The sequence below is a fragment of the Arvicanthis niloticus genome, chromosome 17 (genome assembly GCF_011762505.2).
Source record: "Arvicanthis niloticus isolate mArvNil1 chromosome 17, mArvNil1.pat.X, whole genome shotgun sequence".
Classification (NCBI taxonomy): Eukaryota; Metazoa; Chordata; class Mammalia; order Rodentia; family Muridae; genus Arvicanthis; species Arvicanthis niloticus.
The window spans coordinates 58,097,389-58,116,146 of record NC_047674.1 but is presented as its reverse complement, the minus strand read 5'-3'; the positions used below and the strand labels follow the sequence as shown (position 1 = coordinate 58,116,146).

The following is an 18,758-nucleotide window of genomic DNA, read 5'->3' as shown; positions in this document are numbered from 1 at the left end:
TATGGCAACTATCTATACACTGTGTAATATTCATATAGCAGCTATCTATACACTGTGTAATATTCATATAGCAGCTATCTATACACTGTGTAATATTCATATAGCAGCTATCTATACACTGTGTAATATTCATATAGCAGCTATCTATATACTGTGTAATATTCATATAGCAGCTATCTATACACTGTGTAATATTCATATAGCAGCTATCTATACACTGTGTGATATTCTTAGTAAATTTAGATTAGCGGTATGTTTTTTTTTTTTCAAAAAAATGCACACACCTCAGTTTAAAAGTAGTTTATTGCTAAAAAGATGCTAATGACTATCTAAACTGTTAGGAAAATGATGTCATCAGGTGGGCCCGGCAGGGTTGCCACAAACCTCTGGGTTTGTAAAACAGATTACCCTCAAAGCATGATAAAACAGGGGGTCCCAGGGTCTTCTTGAAACATTGTTCCCTGATGGGGAAGTAGAGGGCTTTGTTAGATACAGCACTTGCTTCCCAGGGACCAACAGTCTAGTTAATAAAACTCTCATGACATGTCTGTTTTGTCACCCTTCTGCTAAAAGAGAAACCATATCTTTTTTTTTTTTTTTTTTTTAACCTGGGGCCTTATTTCCTTAGATTTAAAGTGATTTTGTCTTTATTATTTTATGTGCAGCCTGTGTATGTGCACACATGAGGGGAGAAGACAGCTTGAAAGAGTTGGTTCTCTCCTTCCACCATGTGGGTCCCAGGACTCAAACTCCAGTTCCCGACTTGGCAACCTTTACCTGCTGATCCCTCTTGCCGGGCCCTGGGTGTGCTGAGCACGAGATGGGAAGAGTTTAAGTCTCATGCAGAAGTGCTCTGCAGTGCCGTTTGTAGCTGGAGAACATCTTGATAAACTAAAATCATTACCAAGTCCCCCTAAAGGCAGTGCTCAGCTCAGGGACAGTGCCCCCGAACCCTAACATTTGATGGATTTCACTCAGATCCACAAAAACATTTTCAGATCTTTTCCTTTGAAACTCATGCTAAATGCCATTCCGTTTCAAGATGGCAGCTCAGACTGCAAACCTGTGCCGATTGCTCCTGAGCTGATGTATTGAATCCAGTCAAAGCCGTTACTTGGGAAAGTGGCTCCAGCATGTATAACTAACTGAACATGGGATCTGGAATAAGTGAGAAGACTGTACGTCCCTTCCTTAACTCTTCCTTAAGACCACTTAGTGTTTCCTTTTTTAAAAACACACATTATAGTTACGTTTTGTCGGAATTATGAGGGTAGTAAAGTTACCTTTTTTGTTTCTGTGCAGTTTTCCTTAGAGCGTGTTGCCAAAGATCTTAAAACTTCAAGGCTAAGAGGCTTCAGTTGTTGAAATGTCATGCTTTGTGTTTTAACAGTTGTGGATGGAGAAATGTACCATGATGCTCTGGTCCCCAGCCACTGTATTATTTAGTTCATAAGCAGAGCTTGTTTTGAGCCAATTCATTGTATCCGATAGGGTTTTCATCACTGATGGGTTGAAGATACTTGGGTTCAGGTTTCTGAGAGTCATACCTCACGTAGACCAGGGACTGGGCATTTGGTAGTTACTTTGAAATGGAGACCCAGAGCTCTTTCTTAGCTCTGTATCTGGAGAGGTGGGTAGATTTGAACAGGGACAGCGAAGTGGGTAGGGTCTTTCATGCAAGGAGACTGTCTCAGGACGGCCTAAAGCCTGAGAAAAGAGGTGTTGGCCACAGAGAAGAGGCGTAAGAGGTGGAAGAGACTGGAGACTGGAGCTGGAACAAGGCTGCCTTTTAGCCCAGGGTTATGAAGCTCATAGGAGAGCTAAGGCTGACGCAGACAACACAACATGCATCTAGACAAAATCGATAATCCTTTTAAGTTTCCATGACACACAGTACTGCCAAGTGCTTCTGTGTGGCCAGCGTGCTTTCCTTCAGAACTAGATTGGACTACAGTTTCCCTGCAGTGAAGCCTTTGGGAAACCTGAGCTGGTGATTTTACAGTGTAGTGTAATCCTTTCTGGGATCCTGCAATGCTTGTCAGTAGAAAGGCATCTGTGGAACTTGCTTCTTCCCTTGGAGACCGTTCTGTGGCCCATCTGTCTGTTGACTAAGATAATTAACATTCTTTTATGTAACAAACATCCTTAGAAATTGAATGTTGAAGATAAATGTGTGTTGCGTAATTTTACTGTATAACGATGACTCTTTAAGAGGTTCCTACTAGGTCTTAAGAAACTTACCTTGCATAGGCTCTCGAATGTATGTACAGTTGTGGTGGTGTCAAAGTGGCAGGTAGGTCTTGGTTTGCGTCTTCAGCAAGATTTTGTCAGTGAGGAAACTACTTTGAAATGGAGGCCCAGAGCTCTTTGGGTGGAGAGGTGGGTAGATTTGAACAGGGACAGCGAAGGGGGTAGGGCCTTTCAGGCAAGGAGACTGTCTCAGGACAGCCTGAAGCCTGAGAAAAGAGGTGTCGGCCACAGAGAAGAGGCATAAGAGGTGGAAGAGACTGGAGACTGGAGCTGGAACAAGGCTGGCTGGATCCTGCTCTATGACTGGCCCAGCCAAGTCTGCCATACCCCCACTCTGCCAGATTGCTCCAACCATCCTTTGGAAACAGTACAGATGGCTGCTGAGATCTCTAGTAAGCGGTTTCATTCTGAATCAGCCATGTGATGGAAACCGATTCCTGACGAGCCAACCCTGCCACCCAGTGTCAAGTGATGCTGAGAAAGGCTGTTCTTTTGGCTTTTTGTTGCTCAGTTTCCACGAGAAAATCTAGTAAATGCTCCAACCCCTTATTTCTAGTTTCTCCTCTTAGGGCAGAGCCCAAGATTCTGGAGTCCCTTCTATCTATCTAAGACAAGACTTGCCAATGCAGATGCCTACAGGGGCCAGCTCCTCTAAACGAGGACCCTATGGGAATTAGAGACCTAGTACCTTACTCTGTGCCGTCATTACCATCTCTTGTACACTTATTATCTCTATAAAAATCCAGAAGTTTGTATTTTTATGTGAAAACCCTTCTCTTTCGAATGTCGCCTTTAGCACATCCTTCTGGCTGCTGTCTTGTGTCCACAGAGATTTCTGCTCCATGTTACTGTGGTCTGTTGAACACGTGCCTTATGGTGATTTGAATAGGAATGCTCCCCATAGACTCATGTGTTTGAATGCTTGGCGCATAGGGAGTGACACTATTAGGTGTGGCCTTATTGTGTCACTGTGGGGGCAGGCTTTGAGGTCTCTTATGCTCAAGCTACACCGAGAGTGGCACAGTCTCCTGCTGCCTGCAGATCAAGTTGTAGAACTCCCAGTTCCTTCTCAGGCACCATGTCTGTCTGCACACTGCCATGACAATAATGGACTAATCCTATGAAGTTGTAAGCCAGCCCCAGTTAAGTTTTTCTTTATAAGATTTTCTGTGGCCATGTTGTCTCTTCACAGCAATAGAAACCCTAACTAAGACCTACCTTGTGGGGGCTTGTTCTCTCTTTCAGACACAGTAGACTTTGGATTTCTCAGAATTCATTGGTTGTATTTTACCTGTTGGCTTCTCCCTTCCTCCTTGCTGAATCTTCCTCCATCTCTGGAACCTCATCACTTCTTAGAGTGCCAGGAGCATTGCTCAACAGTTTTCATTAAATAGAGTCTGATAAAACGATGCCCTCAGCGCTAGAGAGACGACTCGGTGGTTAAGTGGATGGCTTACTGTTGTTCCAGAAGACCCGTATTAGGTGCTAGCACCCATGTTGAGTGACCTTCAGCCACTTGTAACTCCAGTTGCAAGGGATCTGACGCCCTCTTCTGACATGTAGTGCTATATATACACATGAGGCATATGGTACATACACACTTAAATACAAATTTTAAAATAAATCTTTTTTATTGTTGTTTTCTACAGAACAACAGTGATGCCTCAGCAGTTAAAAGTCCTTGCCAGCCTCTCCCATGTCAGCTCAAAAACCACCCCTCACTCCCTCTCCTGGAACCAGGCATGTGCACAAGGCACTTACATACATACATACAAGAAAAACTCAATATATAAAATAAAAAAAAAATAATCAGTTTTAAAAAGATTCAAATATTAAAGGCATGCCTTGGAATTTAGCTATAATTATTCACTAAAAATAATAAATCAATTATGAATTGTTCAGTGTTTGGCTTGCTATTTACCAATAGGAAGAGGGCATCTTGATAATGCAGCCGCATAGCACGGACAGAAGATAACAGAATGTATACAGGCCCGTGCACACACCTTTCATCCTTTCATAGAAAGAATAACAGTGATTTGCAGCAGGAGTGTTTGTGTATTATTTTTCAGTTTTTAAAAGAAGCATCTAACGGCTGCCCTTCGCAGGCGGGGAAAGCTTTGTGGACCTTAAGTGGAGCATGAATGCGTTATGTTGCCTTTTTCATGGCCCACAAGATAACAGGAACATTTTCTTTGGCATTTGAAAAGGGCAGAATTGAAAAAGTGCAGAATTATATTGGAACTAAAAGGAAAATTCTTTTAAGAATTATAGCTGCAAGTGTCCCCTTTAAGTGGACTCCATGTCCCTTCATCTCTAATTTTTACCAATTACTTCAACTCTTCGGAGAATTATAGGGCTTCTGGAAAGAGGCTTCATAATCAAGGGAAGTGCACAGAGGGCGAAAGCATCTACCAAAGTGTGCCCTAGAAAATGTTCACTCTCGAGGCTGGGGATCAGCCTGGAGCTCACTGATTGTTAAAATCACACATGGGGAAGAGAGAGTCGACGTGGGCTTGATGGTGATTGACATGTGTTGCTCTGACGGGAAGCCACAGCAGCGGGCTTGTTTCCAGAAGGCAGAGAAACCCAGGAAGCTAGAAGCTTGATTCTGCAATCTGAGCAGAGAATAAATAAGTAGGTGTCTGCTCAGTGTGGAGTTCATTATTGTAGATTCAGAAATAGGAAGGGTGCCCACTGCTTCCCCAGCTTCCCAAGGTATGTGTCAAACCTGATTAACTCTCTGCTGCCCCTTCCCAACCCCCCAGGAGCTCTCAGTATCACCCAGCCTCCTCTAATTTCTTCTTCTTATTTCCCGGGTTCCCTCAGGAGCAACACCCTTTCCGGTGTGTTGAAGTCGCAGGATTCCTTGTTAATTATTGTGTTTGCACTTTCCTTAATATGCCGGCATCAAGCCGTGTCCTCCAGGGGAAGGAGGTTTTTCCAATCCACACCCCTAAACGTCTTGTTCCACTTTTTCATCCTCTTCCTCCAAAGTGCCAGCCTTTGTCCAAAGTGGAGAAAAGAGAAGAGACACATTTGTTTGCATGGAGACGCGTCTCCCCTGGTCCCTGAGCTGGCTCTGGTTGCATGGGTCTTTCCCAATTTATTTTTATTTTTGTAAAATCAGCATTCGAGTGCTTTCCAGTCTTTCCCCACAAGTATTCCAGAGTGGCAGAGAACAGTGACCAGGCAGCCTGCACACAGATGCAGGAGCACTGCCTTTCTTCAACTTTCCTGTTGATGTTAAAATATATATGAATGCCACAGTCCTCTGAAGTATCTGTGTCTGTTTTTAAATAAAATAAGGCCCCTTTCACCTACATAGGCACTCATTATTCAAACAATAGATTCTCTAGGAGGGAGATTTATTCTGTGGCATTGAAGGGGGCTGGGGGGACACTGAGACACAATTTTGATAGCTGTATACATACATAACAGTAATTCAGTTGCAAATAATTCCATTAAAGTGTTTTGGACTTACTGTCTTATCTCTACTAATTTTAAGAATTCAGATGGTCTTACTTGAAATCTTCCTGACATACTTTTCATTTTTTTATATAAATTTTTCCTCCTCTTTGACAATGTGATAGACATTACAGGTGATAGTACCAATCATACACTAGTACTAATTAAATTTTACAGTTTTCATAAGAATACAATAAGAAGCAGCTGAGAAATAACTTTCAGGTGCATATGAGGGCATTGTTAGTGATTCTGTGTCTGTAGATCTCAATATGATGAATATCCTTCCAGTCTATGCGAGTGTTTTCTAGAACACTTTAGATGGTTGGAAGACCCTTTTCTGCACAGACATCAATGGTATAAGTGTGATCTAAGGAGGTTTATCATCCATTTCCTTCCTATTCATCCACCATGAGCTGGAACTTAACACGGCTACAAAGACTTTAAAATCCACATTAGAAACTCACACAACAGCTGTTTCTGAGGGTCTGCGAGCCCTTTGCTACATTCCTGTGTGTACCAAGTATCATAATTAATTCTCCGTGTGTCTTCATGATGGTTGTTTCTATTGTAATATTGGTTGAAGACACTGTCATGTGTTCAGCTGAGGTTTCATACGTACACCACTTGTAACAAAAAGACATCATTGTTTTTCCTTATTGCCAGCTTCCACTTTATATAGCCCAGAAAGCAAAGCAGGACTTAACTGATGACTTTTCAGTACTGAGGAGACATGGGTGAAGGTCACACAGAAGAGTTCCTAAGACTCAGTGTGGAAAGACACCTTCTTTGGCCTCACAGACCCTGGGGCTTGTGGACATGGCCTCAGGGCATTTCTGGAATCCTCCCACGTCTGTAGCATCGTTTGTCCCTGTGGAGGGACCACGAGAGCAGAGGCCACACTCATTCCCAGGCTGGTATACATACAGAACTACTGGCATAGACTTCTGGGGTATTCATGCCTTTGGCTGCCATGGGGGTCTGGTCACTTTCTGCAGGGGATAGTGCTGGGGCCATGAGTGTGTTATTGTCTCTCCACTCTGTCTAAATGAACATATCCTAGTGAGGTACCTTCTGTGTCTTGTGAACTTGTTGCCTTTTTTTTTAATTGAGGGGAGGGGGAGGAGGTGAGATCATCTTTGCAGAGGGAAGTTAATGATACATGTACATCCTTTGGTACACCCACTCTTAAACCCATGTTGCTTAAGTCCCCAGAATTGCTGTGCCCACTAACCCAGATCATACTAGAAATGATCTATTTGCCTACCAAAGATGCTTTTGTATGACTTAACCTTCTTTGTCAGTAATCACATAGCAACTTCCTGCTACAGAGCCTGTGCACATTGTGTTCTATACAGCACTGTCTTTATTCTTGAAGCTGAAATGAAGAACAAGAACCCCAGAAGGGCCACTTGCACAGGTTGCCATGAGTGTAGGAACAAAGATTCTCAATGAGTCTGTCTACTTTTAAGACTGTTGCTCTTTTTCGACTAGGGGTAGCAGTAGGGTTGAGGGTTGTGTGTTAGGGTAGAGTTTTTCAACCTTGACGTTTGACATTTTGAATCATTTGAGCAGGGCATTCTTGGCATCTGCCTGTTGGTGGTAATTCATTCCCACCCCATATTTGTAGCAGTCACAGAGGCCTCCAGACATGGCCAAACATCTGCTGGTGAACAAGACTGCTTCCAGTTTAGAATGCCTGAGTTAGAGTTACTGGGCAAGGCAGGCCTCTAGCTTTTATTCTCTATAGGAAGCCAACATAGCCAGAAACATTTACTATACTGACCTAATTTTAACACTGAGTGAAATGGCATGCTATTCATGATTAGGCTTTCCATATATGTCTTAATTTGTTTCTGATTTTTAAAAGAGATGTGTGTGTGTGTGTGTGTGTGTGTGTGTGTGTGTGTGTGTGTGTGTGTGCCTGCAAGTGCCTGTGGAGGCCAGAAGAGGGCATCAGATATCAGATACCTCCTAACCCACCCCCACCCCCCACCCCCGGAGCTGAGGTTACCAGTGGTCATGAGCTCTCCAACATGGGCGCTGGAAACTGAACTTAATGTCCTCTGAAGGAACAGCAAGTGCTCATAACCCTGAGTCATCTGTCTAGGCTTAAGATTCTTTATTGTTTCTTTCCTTAATTTATTGGGTTCTGCATCATCTTTCTCTGTTGCCGAAGATCAGACCCAGGGCCTCTAAACACATTGTCTACCTGTTGTATATCCCCAACCTTTATATCATATTAAATGATTACAATAAATTTGTAACATTTAATAGTAAGAGAACAATTATTCAGGATCATAGTCACGTTTGTTCTTTCTTTTTTTCTTTTCTTTTCTTTCTTTCTTTTTCTTTTTTTTTTGTTTTGTTTTGTTTTGTATGAAGCCTAGAGTGATTTTTTTGCAGGTCACAGTAAACCCCCCCCCCCCCCCCGCTGAAACTATAATTACATTAACATAGTAATTTGAGGACAATTTTCACCTTATATTTTCAAGAACATGGGGTTCAATATTATTGTTAGAAGTAACTTGCTAAGAGCTTTGAAGTCATTTTGAGACGTCTGTGCTAGGTCAGCAGTAGTGACATGTGTGGAAAAGACACACCCAGCACAGAGGGGGGACAGAGACCACCTTTTATAGTTTTTTTTTTTTTTTTTTTTTTTTTTTTGGAGAATTTAGGAGAAAAATGGAGTCAGTAGTCTCTGCTGTTTGGGTACTGATTAGGTTGAAGGTGTCCTGGTGTCGGAGGCAATCTGCTCACCTGGTATGGAACAGGGGAGCTCTCTGGAAATGGCTGTATTCAGAGGAACACTTTCAACTGAGATCTCCAAAAAGTTCATCTGTGAATTATTTTAACTAAAACAGTCTATTATGGTAAGGTGAGCGAGGGAAGACAAAATATCGCATGTTCTCTTTTTTAAAAAGATTTATTAAAATTTATAATTATTAGCAAGCTTAATTGTGTATGCATGCAGTAGGAGTGGGTACCTACATTGGATAGAGGTTTAGCGTTTCCGGAGCTGGAGTGACAGGCAGATATGAACCACCTGATGTGCATGCTGGGAACTGAACTTGGAGCCTCTGCAAGAGCAGTACACACTGTAAACCACTTCATGTTGTCTCTTGTGTATACAGAATGTAGATTTAAAAATATATATGTATATATATGTATATGTGTGCATATGTATAAAACATATATGAATATGACATTATGGGGGAAAGGAACCAGTAGTTAGGGAGAAATAGCTGGGGGAGGGAAAGAATGCGGGGTACATATAAATAATGTACAATGATACATATGTATAAAAATGTCAGATAACTCGTAAATGTACACATGGCTTTAGAAGTCCTGTGACATGCTTACAGATTGAGATTAACAGTATTGTTCTAGCCACCCATCCCCAGACACACATAGAAATGGCTACCTCAGCTCTTAATGTTCATAAGAGGTTTTTAGGGGGAAGGGCACAGAATGAGAAAGTACCAGATCTGTTGAGATCACTCGAAGAAAATTAGTATTACTGAAAAGACTTTTTGAAACCTTTATGGCCTTCCGTTATATTTAAGAAGGAGCCTCATTTCGGGTGGGCGTTTGTGCCTTGAGATGCTTTAATGATTCAGGCTTCCTGAGGCCACCAAGGACAGTGCTTGTTCCACTTGTCTCTCGTCCCCTCGGTGTTCTAACGGGTTGTGTGTATGCTTTACACTATATGTGAGACATTAGTAGAATCACACACTCTTTTTCTTAAAGGAGGTGTGGTTAGAATCATGTAGAGACAGTGAACCCAAAGGAAGACTCAGGGTCAGACTTGTGGTTTCCAAGGGAGACGCTTGCTGCTCCGAGTGTGGCCCATGGGCCAGAAGTGTCAGCATCTCCAGTCCAGGGTCAGCATCTCCAGGAAGTTCCTTCGAGATTTCAGGTTCTCAGGCCCCCCTCTGATGTGGAATCAATATCTACATTTTAGTAGATTTCCAGATGAGTGGTGGGTACATTCAAGTGTCAGGACAGAGCTAAGCACACATGCACATTTGAATCAGAGTTGGCTATGCTAAATTTTTGAAAACAACTTTATGAGTGTCTTGCCCACATGTATGTTTGTACACTGCATGTATGTACATGGCCCGTGGAAGCTAGAAGAGGGGGTGGGGTCTCCTGGAACTGGGATTATGGAACGCTGTGAGCTACCACACGGGTGCTAGGAACTTGGAACCCATGTACTATGCAGGAGCAGCAGGAATTCTTAACACCAGAGCCACCTCGCAAGCCCTGGGACTGATAGGGTTTTAAAATGCAAGCTCCACTCTGAGTTGCTTCATCATGGAGATTTCTGTAGTGACCTCATTGGTTCCGTCCCCTGCCCCGTCTCAGGCAGGTGCATGTTGTAGGTAGGAGAAACTAGAAAAGCGGAAATGGCAGTCTTGAAACTGGAAAGTGTAATTATGTACAAAGCAAGACTTCCTGTCACCCAGCTGTCTGTGGCCAATAAAAACTCTTGGGGACCAGAAAAACTTTTGGGGGGTAGCAGGTGGCTATTCTTGCTATTCATGTGTGCAGATGTGGGACTTTTTCTGTACCAGCAAATGTCGGGAAGATCTGATTTTCCTCAGTGTTGTGTTCCTGATAAAATGCTATTAATTATGCGTTATTAGGAACATTAGTTCTTTTCATTTTCTGTGTGTCTTTTGTGAGAGGCTGCAGGAGTCCAAGAGAGCAGGCCTCTTCCTGTGTCTGCTCCCCTTCTTCCTGTGTCCCAGAGAGCTGAGATAAAGTATCTTCATTTATGTTTTCAGCCTTTCGAGGCAAACACCGAAGGCCTTGAACTAGTTGTTGGGTGGTTTATCCAGCATACAGAAGGCTTGACTGAGACAGGATGTGGCAAGACTTTCTCTAAAGTAATGGTGTAATATGTTGATGTTCTCCAGTAACAGACACTCACTTGGCAGCACACAGCTCCTTGAGAGTGTGTGGTGACAGTGTCATCATTTCCAGAATGTTCCTATAGATACCAAACCTTTTTGACAGAAATAGTTATCTGCTGGTGGCAGGGGACATCAGAAGGGGCAGTAGTCTGGTGGGCACATTCTCCTCCCTGCTTTCTCCTGTGTTCCCCTGATGCCTGTAGCTGCATTTGTTAAAGATCCATGGAGATCTCTCTCCCTCTCCCCTCTCCCTCTCCCTCTCCCTCTCCCTCTCCCTCTCTCTCTTCTCTCTTCTCTCTTCTCTCTCTCTTTTCTCTCCCTCTCCCTCTTTCTCTCTTTTCTCTCTCTCCCCTCTCCCCCTTCCCCTCTCCTCCCCTCTCCCCTCTCCTCCCCTCTCCCCTCTTCCCCCTCTCCCCTTTCCCCTCTCCACCCCTCCCCCTCTCCCCTCTCCCCCCTCTCCCCCTCTTCCCTCTCCCTTCTCCCCCTCCCCTCTACCCCATCTCCCCTCTCTCCCCCTCTCCCCTCTCCCCCCTCTCCCCCTTTCCCCTCTCCCTTCTCCCCCTCCCCTCTACCCCATCTCCCCTCTCTCCCCCCTCCCCTCTACCCCATCTCCCCCCTCTCCCCTCTCTCCCCTCTCCCCCCTCTCCCTTCTCCCCCCTCCCCTCTACCCCATCTCCCCTCTCTCCCCCTCCCCCCTCTCCCCTCTCCCTTCTCCCCCCTCCCCTCTACCCCATCTCCCCTCTCTCCCCCCTCCCCCCTCCCCTCTCCCCTCTCTCCCTTCTCCCCCTTTCCCCCTTTCCCCCCCTCTCCCCCCTCTCCCCTCTCCTCTCTCCCTTCCTCTCCCCTCCTCTCCCCTCTCCCCTCTCCCCTCTCCCCTCTCCCCTCCTCTCCCCTCCTCTCCCCTCCTCTCCCCTCCTCTCCCCTCCTCTCCCCTCCTCTCCCCTCCTCTCCCCTCCTCTCCCCTCCTCTCCCCTCCTCTCCCCCCCTCTCCCCTCCTCTCCCCTCCTCTCCCCTCCTCTCCCCTCCTCTCCCCTCTCTCCTCTCCCCTCTCCCCTTCCTAACCATTCTTTTTCCTCTTGAGCATTTTTTAAACCTTTGGTGTAGTCTTAGGGGAACTTTGAACTCCATTGCTCTTATTTCATGGTTGTAGGGTTTTTGTTTTTTTTGTGTGTGTTTTTTCTTTTCATTTTTTAAAGATAGATTATACAAATTATAGAAAATCCTTTTCCCCCTGATTATTCCAGAAGTATCTTAGGAATATATTCCTCCCACAAGCCACCGAAGACAGGGTGAAGAAGTGCCTAAGATTTCTCTCTCTAACCAATCTCTCTTTGAAAATCTTACTATTCTTCCTGCATGTCACTGTGCCACCAGCTTATTCGGATACCACCTTGAACTTCCTGTGGGGATGAGGGGAAGTTCCACTTGCTCCCCAGTCCACTGCTTTAGGCACCAATGACAGCCTTCCCCAGACTCATTCTAACCGTGAGTTAATCCATGCATCTGCCTCCTACTACTGGCATAGCTGTGTAACGAGCATGTCTGTGCTCATGGAGCTTTGCCAAACTGACTTGTAGTTCCCTCTTGTTCCATCCACTTGTTTTCTAGCCAGAACTTCACCACCCTCCATCCTCTGTGGCCCCGTGACTAACCTCCAAACAGCCTTAAAGACACTGCCCATCTGCTCCTTGATTCAAGAAGCACTTCCTGATCCTAGAGAGTAGAAATAAGTCTCATATTTCTGTTCAAATACCGTTCATTTTATTTTTAATATTTTTATTCTTTAAAAATGTGTGTGTGTGCGCGCATGTGGGAGTGTGAGCCTGCCTGTGCCCATTTGTACATGAAGTGCAAATGTCTGTAGAGAGCAGAGGCATTGGATAATCCCTTGGAGCTGGAGTTGGGTGCTGGGAGTCGAACCCAAGTTTTCTGCCAGACCAGCAAATGTTCTTAACTCCTAAGCCATCTCTCCAGTCTTCGATCTGTACGTCTTTTAAGGGCAGTATCTGATGTGGTGCCACCAACCCCATGTGGATGAAAACTCAGCCTGCTTCTTATATAATCCAGGCCCACATGACCAGGGGTGGCACTGGCCGCAGTGGGCTGGGCCTTTCCACGTCAGTCATCAATCAAGAAAATGCCCTGTCAGAGCTGCCTACGGGCCAGTCAGATGGGGGCATTTGTTTTCCTAGCTGAGCTTCCTCCCTCCTTTCAGATTCTAGCTTGTGTCAAGCTGACAAAAGATAGCACAGGTTTATAGCTGGCTCGTTTCTTTCTCAACTGTTTATTTAACCTGGTGTTGTTTTGGAGGAAGAAAGACAAGAAAGGGTTGGCTGGAATGGGTGAGCGTTAACCTCTCTTCCTGTTTCCCAGAGATCTGACAACTGACATTTACTAAATAACTTTGTATCTGGCTGGAGAAGTACTCCAGTCAAAGATCTCGTCTCCGCTTCTCATGATTATTTCTAAATAGAGCAAAAACAGCTCTGCCGGCGAGCTACACAACCCCACTTTCCTCTTTTTTATGGCTGAAATCTAAGCTTTGCCTTCTGGCTTTGGAAAAGGGGAATAACTTAGACTCATCTTTGAAATGGCATAGGTCATGACACCTGAGATTAAGATACTGAAGTAAGATATGTCACACGTTTGTTACTTAAAAGCCATGAGTATCATAGCTCTCTGCCAAGTGTTTATTACTTAAAGGAATAGTTGATCATTTTCAAAGATTTTTTAAAGTAGCTTTAAATTAGATTTGCCCCCCCCCAAAGACCCAAATGAGCTCAGCTTACAAGTTATTCTTACACTGTAAAAATAATTCAGGGCTTTCCTGTTTTGCCTGCAATCACTTCAAATATTTACTGCAACATGTAGTAACAGGATTTACTTAGTAACAGCATTTTTAGTGGTTTGAAGAGGGTAATTCCCACGCTATGATGACTCCTTTGCAGTGGCTGAAGTTAGACACCCTCTACTCTCCAGTGCTACAGACACATGAGAGGCCCATGCAGGGACAGACGGGAGAGCTCCCTTAAATTTCCCCAAGGTTGCCTCTAGGAAACAGTCCAAAAGCATGTTTGTCTGTAAAGGACCCCGGGTATCTTGACCCAATCTGGCGTACTGTCCTGACAGTCTGTCCACTTAACAGGATACTCAGATATTAAAGGCATACAAAGACTGTCAGACCTTGAATTGTGATCCTGGAAGAATATGCAAATTAGAGAGAGAATGCTAAGTTTGTTCATGCAAGCAATTGACAGAGTAGCTTCTCCCATCCTCAGCAACAAGCTGCCTTAATTGTCTTCTAAAAAATGGTCCCCCAGATAGCTCCTTTTTGTAGATTTACTGGAATCTCTTCCTTGCTTCCCCCGGTTCTTAGAATGAAGAGTCTTGAGAATTCTGGAAGATCTCAGCTGTTCCCGGGCTTTAAATACCATATGGATGCTGGTGACCTTTAAATCTCCAGCCACCTGACTGGGAGAATGTTTGTGTGTATCCCTCCCTCCCTCTCTCCATTCCTCTATTCCTTCCTTCCTGACACAGTCTTGTGTAGCTCAGGCTGGCCTTGAACTTGTCCTATAGTGGAATATGGCATTGAACATTTGGCTTTCCTGACTCCACCTCCTGAGTGCTGGGATTACAGGTGTGCACCACCATGCCTGGTTCACTCGGCAGTTAGGATTGAACCTAGGGCTTTACAAATGATAGACAGGAAGTCTGCAAACTGAGTCACAGCCCTAACTTCAGACCGGAATGCATGTTCAACTGTCCAGCAGACATTTCTACATGGATGCCATCTGGATCTGTCAGATTTACCGTTGATGGAACTGAATTGTCAGTCTTCTTCCCCTGCCAAACCTATGCCAACCAGAACATTTCCCATTGCGACTCATCCTCTAACTACAAGGGCAACAATCCGCTGGAGTCATCTCATCTGCTTTCTTCCTTTCACACCCTACAACCTGTCTCTTGGGTATTGTAAAGATGCCACCTTGAAAACAGTCAGAACCCATTCTCACCATTACCAGACTGCTTGGAAAGCTAGCATGTACTGACTGTAGTCTCTCAGCAGCCCCTCAAGCTGGAAGGTTTAAAACAATCAAGCCACGTTACCTCTGTGTTCAGTGCCCTTCAAGAGTCTCTGTGTTCTTCTGACTAAAGGCTCTGTTTTTCCTGTGTCCTGGGAGGTCTGTATAATCCTGCCCCTGTGGGCTTTCTAATAGACAGATATTCACCACAGTCCTACCTACCACAAAAGCAACTGAAGCCCAGGAAGTCTGAGGAAACTGTCTCAAGGCTTAGGGTAGATGTGACACCTTTCTGGCTCACTCTGGATTCTTCAGCTTCTAGCTACAAGACCACTTGTCTTGGAGTTTGGGCCTGGAAGATAATAAACACATGTCATAGTGTGTCCCTGAACATTTCCAGGCTCTGATGTGTGTGGTATTAATTTTCAAACATGACAACCTGGGAGGCTATGTCAGTCCCATGTCCCCACAAGGATCACATTGTTACCCTCTGCTTTCCTTGTGTTTAAATCTACATCTCTCTGTCTGTTCTAGAAGTCCAGACATCTGAGCCCTCAGGTAGGGGAAAGTAGGTGTTTCCCATGTCCTTTTCTAAGACCACATGGCCTTTTGGGAGTATATATGGCCTTTTCTTCACCCAGAGGAAGACAACAGGTGACCACTTATCAGGAGACTCTGGTCACTGCTTCTTGGTTAGAAGCTGGCTGTACTGAATACCCTGGCTCCTGGAGGCCCCTACTAGCAGCCACATCTTTACCCCGGGGTGGTTTCCTGGGACACAGCGTACTTGTTACCATCCTAGGCTGTGCTCACTCAGCTGCCTTATCAGGCCTGTCCACCGAGACGGCATTTCTGAACAGAATGTCCCCACGTCTTCCTCCTTAGGGACTGAAATGGTTGTGTTCTGTGATGTTATGTCACACTGAGCTGCTCACAGCAGGGTGTACTTGCTGTCTAAAATTCTGTGATACTTCTGCTGTGTTGGCAGTTTTAACTAACCTACAATCTCCTGAGAAGAGATCCTCAGTTAAGCAATTACCTAGGGTCAGGTTCTTGATCATTAGCTGATGTAGAAAGAGCCGGCCTATTACGCTTAACACCATACCTTGGGCAGGCGCTCCTGAACACTGAGAGGAGACAGTAGCTGAGAGTGTGTGAGTAGGCCTGCTTGCATTTATATCTCTCTGCTCTGGACTAGCGGCTTAAGTTCCTGCCTCGTGTTTCCTTCAATGATGGACTGAGACCTGAGATTATAATCTTAATGGCCATATGTATCTGATGTCGTTCTCCATGTGTGCAAGAACTGGGATACTTACATGCTTGAGTGCCTGTGTGTGCCTGTGTGTATTTGAGGGGGTGGTGCGGGGGAGAGAGATATGAGGTCAACACTAGGTGTTACTCAAGGAACTGTTTATCATTTGTGGATAGGTCTCTCCCTGGGACCTGGGGTACAATGATTGGGCCAGACAGGGTGGCCACCGAGGGGTTTGCAGGATTCATTTGTCTCTGCCTCCCTGGTGCTGGGATTATAAACTCTGCCAAGCCTGGATTTTTACAAGGGTTGTGGGATTGAGCTCAGGGCCTTTCCTCAGGCTAGTAGGACCAACCATCTCTCAGAGCCCTCCTCCTCTGTACAGTCTCTGCTGTTTGGGATGCCACATAACACAGGTAACAGTGTGTTTCATCTAAGTCTCTTTCAAAGGTCTGGGATTTTCCGTCTCAGATTTTCTAGGGGAAGAAAGTAAGAACACAGTTAAATCTCTGGCCAAGTATGGAAGCAAGATGACTGGGTTGTGAGCCGGATAATTCTGTTAGAATCAGTTTATTCCAGATGGACTGGTTTGAGGTGAGCTTACTCGTCTACATCTCAAACATTATGCTACCTCAGAAAGGATATTCGAGCTCTGAAATAAAAATGACCTGTTCAAGGGTGCTTAGTGAACCACAGCCACACACCTGGGGACACCAAAGCCTTTTAATTTTTTTCTCTTTTGAATTTTATGTAAATCATACCCAAATGGTTAATGGAAGCATAAATTGCTTTTCATAGTACATGGAAACCTTGGAGCTTCATTTTTAAACTATCATAACAAATATTAATTCACAATTACTGTAGTGTTCGTGCTGTGTGTGTGTGGTGATTGTGTGTGTGATATGTAATTGTGTGTGTGTGTGTGTGTGTGTGTGTGTGTGTGTGTGTGTTGAATGGCCTCTGGTAGGGCAGCCTCCTTGTACCAGGAAGACCACTTAGTCCTAAGCTGGGGCAGAGCATCTGGGCATGTGGTAGGAGCTGTGTGGTCAGCCACCTAGGATAGGCAACATCCTGTGTAGGGTCTTCATGTTGCTTCAGGTTTGGTGAGCCTAAGAAACTCCTTCAACTTCTGACACCATGCAGCTTCCAGGGCCTCCTCAGGGCCATGCTGTTTCCACACAGAAGTCCATAGAGAGATGACTGTAAATCATTGCAGCCTCTCTCTGGTGTCTACTTGCCCATGCTTCTCCTGATGGATGGTCCAGTTGTGTGCAGGGTCAGGGTGGGTCTGAATGGGGGAACAGCCAGCCCAGCCGTCAGTGGGTGGGGTGAACCAGGCATGCTGGTAGCCTTCTAGTCATCCCAAAGCCAAGGCCTGTAACTCTGACCACCCTTCATTACACTCTGCTTCTCCAGAATTTCTGCTTGGAGTTGCCTCATAGTCTTTTAATTTCTATTACATACATGCATACATGCATACACACACATGTGTGTGCACACACATATACATGCATGCTCTTGTACATGTATGTGGAAGTCAGAAGACAGCTTGTGGGAGTCGGTTTGCTCCTTCTGCATGTGGGTCTCAGGGCTTGCACTGAGCTTGGTAGCAAATGCTTCTCCCTTCTGAGCCACCTCACTGGCCCATCCCAGACTGTCTTTTGAGTTATTTTTTATTTTGGTAGGTGTTGTCAGCTTCTCTTTGGGGTTGAGCCCTTTAATGGCCTTCCAAATTCATTTTCTAAATTTGTTTTCTTTGTTGAAAATGTTTCCTAAATTTTATTGAAAATTCTTTTCTAAATTTGTTTTCTTCATTGAAAATGAAGACTTCAGAGTTATAACTGACGTCAATTTTAATCAGCCCCACATTGTTGCCCCAAGATCTGTCCCTGAAAGGCCTCTCCATCCGGAGGCCACCACTGGGATTGGCTATGTGTGTCTGTTGTTAAGCCTTTTCCCAGAATATGGAAACCAATGGAAGTATGTTACATGAGAACCCCCTCCACCCAAACGTCATTGTTTTGTCTACTGTATAAACCATTTTGCCTGTATCTATCATTCTATGATGATGTCTTACACAGAGACCAACTCTAAGCTGATCCCTTCTCCTCCTCTCTCCATCTACCCTACATCTTTCCTTCTTTTCTTCTCTCCCTCCTCCTTTCATTCTTCCTCTCCTTCTTCCCTTCTTTCTTGTCCCTCTTTCTGTCTGTGTCCTCTTTTTGAGATTCCAGACTAGCTGCAAAGTCTCAATCCTCCTGCATTGGCCTCCAAATGCTGAGATCATGCCCAACCTTCCTGGAGAGCTTTCAGTGGCATAGAGCTTCATACATACATACATACATACATACATACATACATACATGTGTGCATGTACATGAGTGTGTGTATGTGCATGCATGTCTTGTTTACCACAGTTTGTTTCCCAGCACTGCTGTCTTGTCGGTTACATTCAAGAAAGATCTGGAGGCTTCATTAATTATCCTGTGATTCTTTTTATAAAAGAAGACTATGAAGAATTTCATTCTCTGTTTCTCCAGGTCTCAGAAGGCCGAGCTTCACGATGAGGGCTACATCTTGGAATTGGATTACAGCTCTTCCTTAGAACACCTGGCAGACCAGAAGCTCATCCCAGAGTTTATTAAGAAGGTAAGCACCACAATGAGACAAGAGGAACAGCTCGCAGAGCGGGCGTCTAGGTGGCTATGAGAGTGAGCAGGTAGCCAGTTAGCCATACTGCAAGAGAACAGCTGGAGATGACTCTGGAACAAGAGTGGTCTTCTGCTGAGCCTGGGGCAACCCCATGTCTTATCGTCTGGGTCTGGAGTTGGATCCCAGCCTGCAGGCCCA

General features: G+C 44.8%; 1 protein-coding gene across 2 annotated transcripts in view; it reads left to right on the top strand.

Moving 5' to 3' along the window:
• Nucleotides 1-18,758, top strand: part of Rftn1 (raftlin, lipid raft linker 1) — a 200,759-nt gene that overhangs the window by 93,032 nt on the left and 88,969 nt on the right. For both annotated transcript variants that reach the window (XM_034521773.2, XM_034521771.2), the window contains exon 4: nt 18,449-18,557. In XM_034521773.2, coding sequence (XP_034377664.1) covers nt 18,449-18,557 — 109 coding nt within the window. The remainder of the gene's footprint in view (nt 1-18,448; nt 18,558-18,758) is intronic.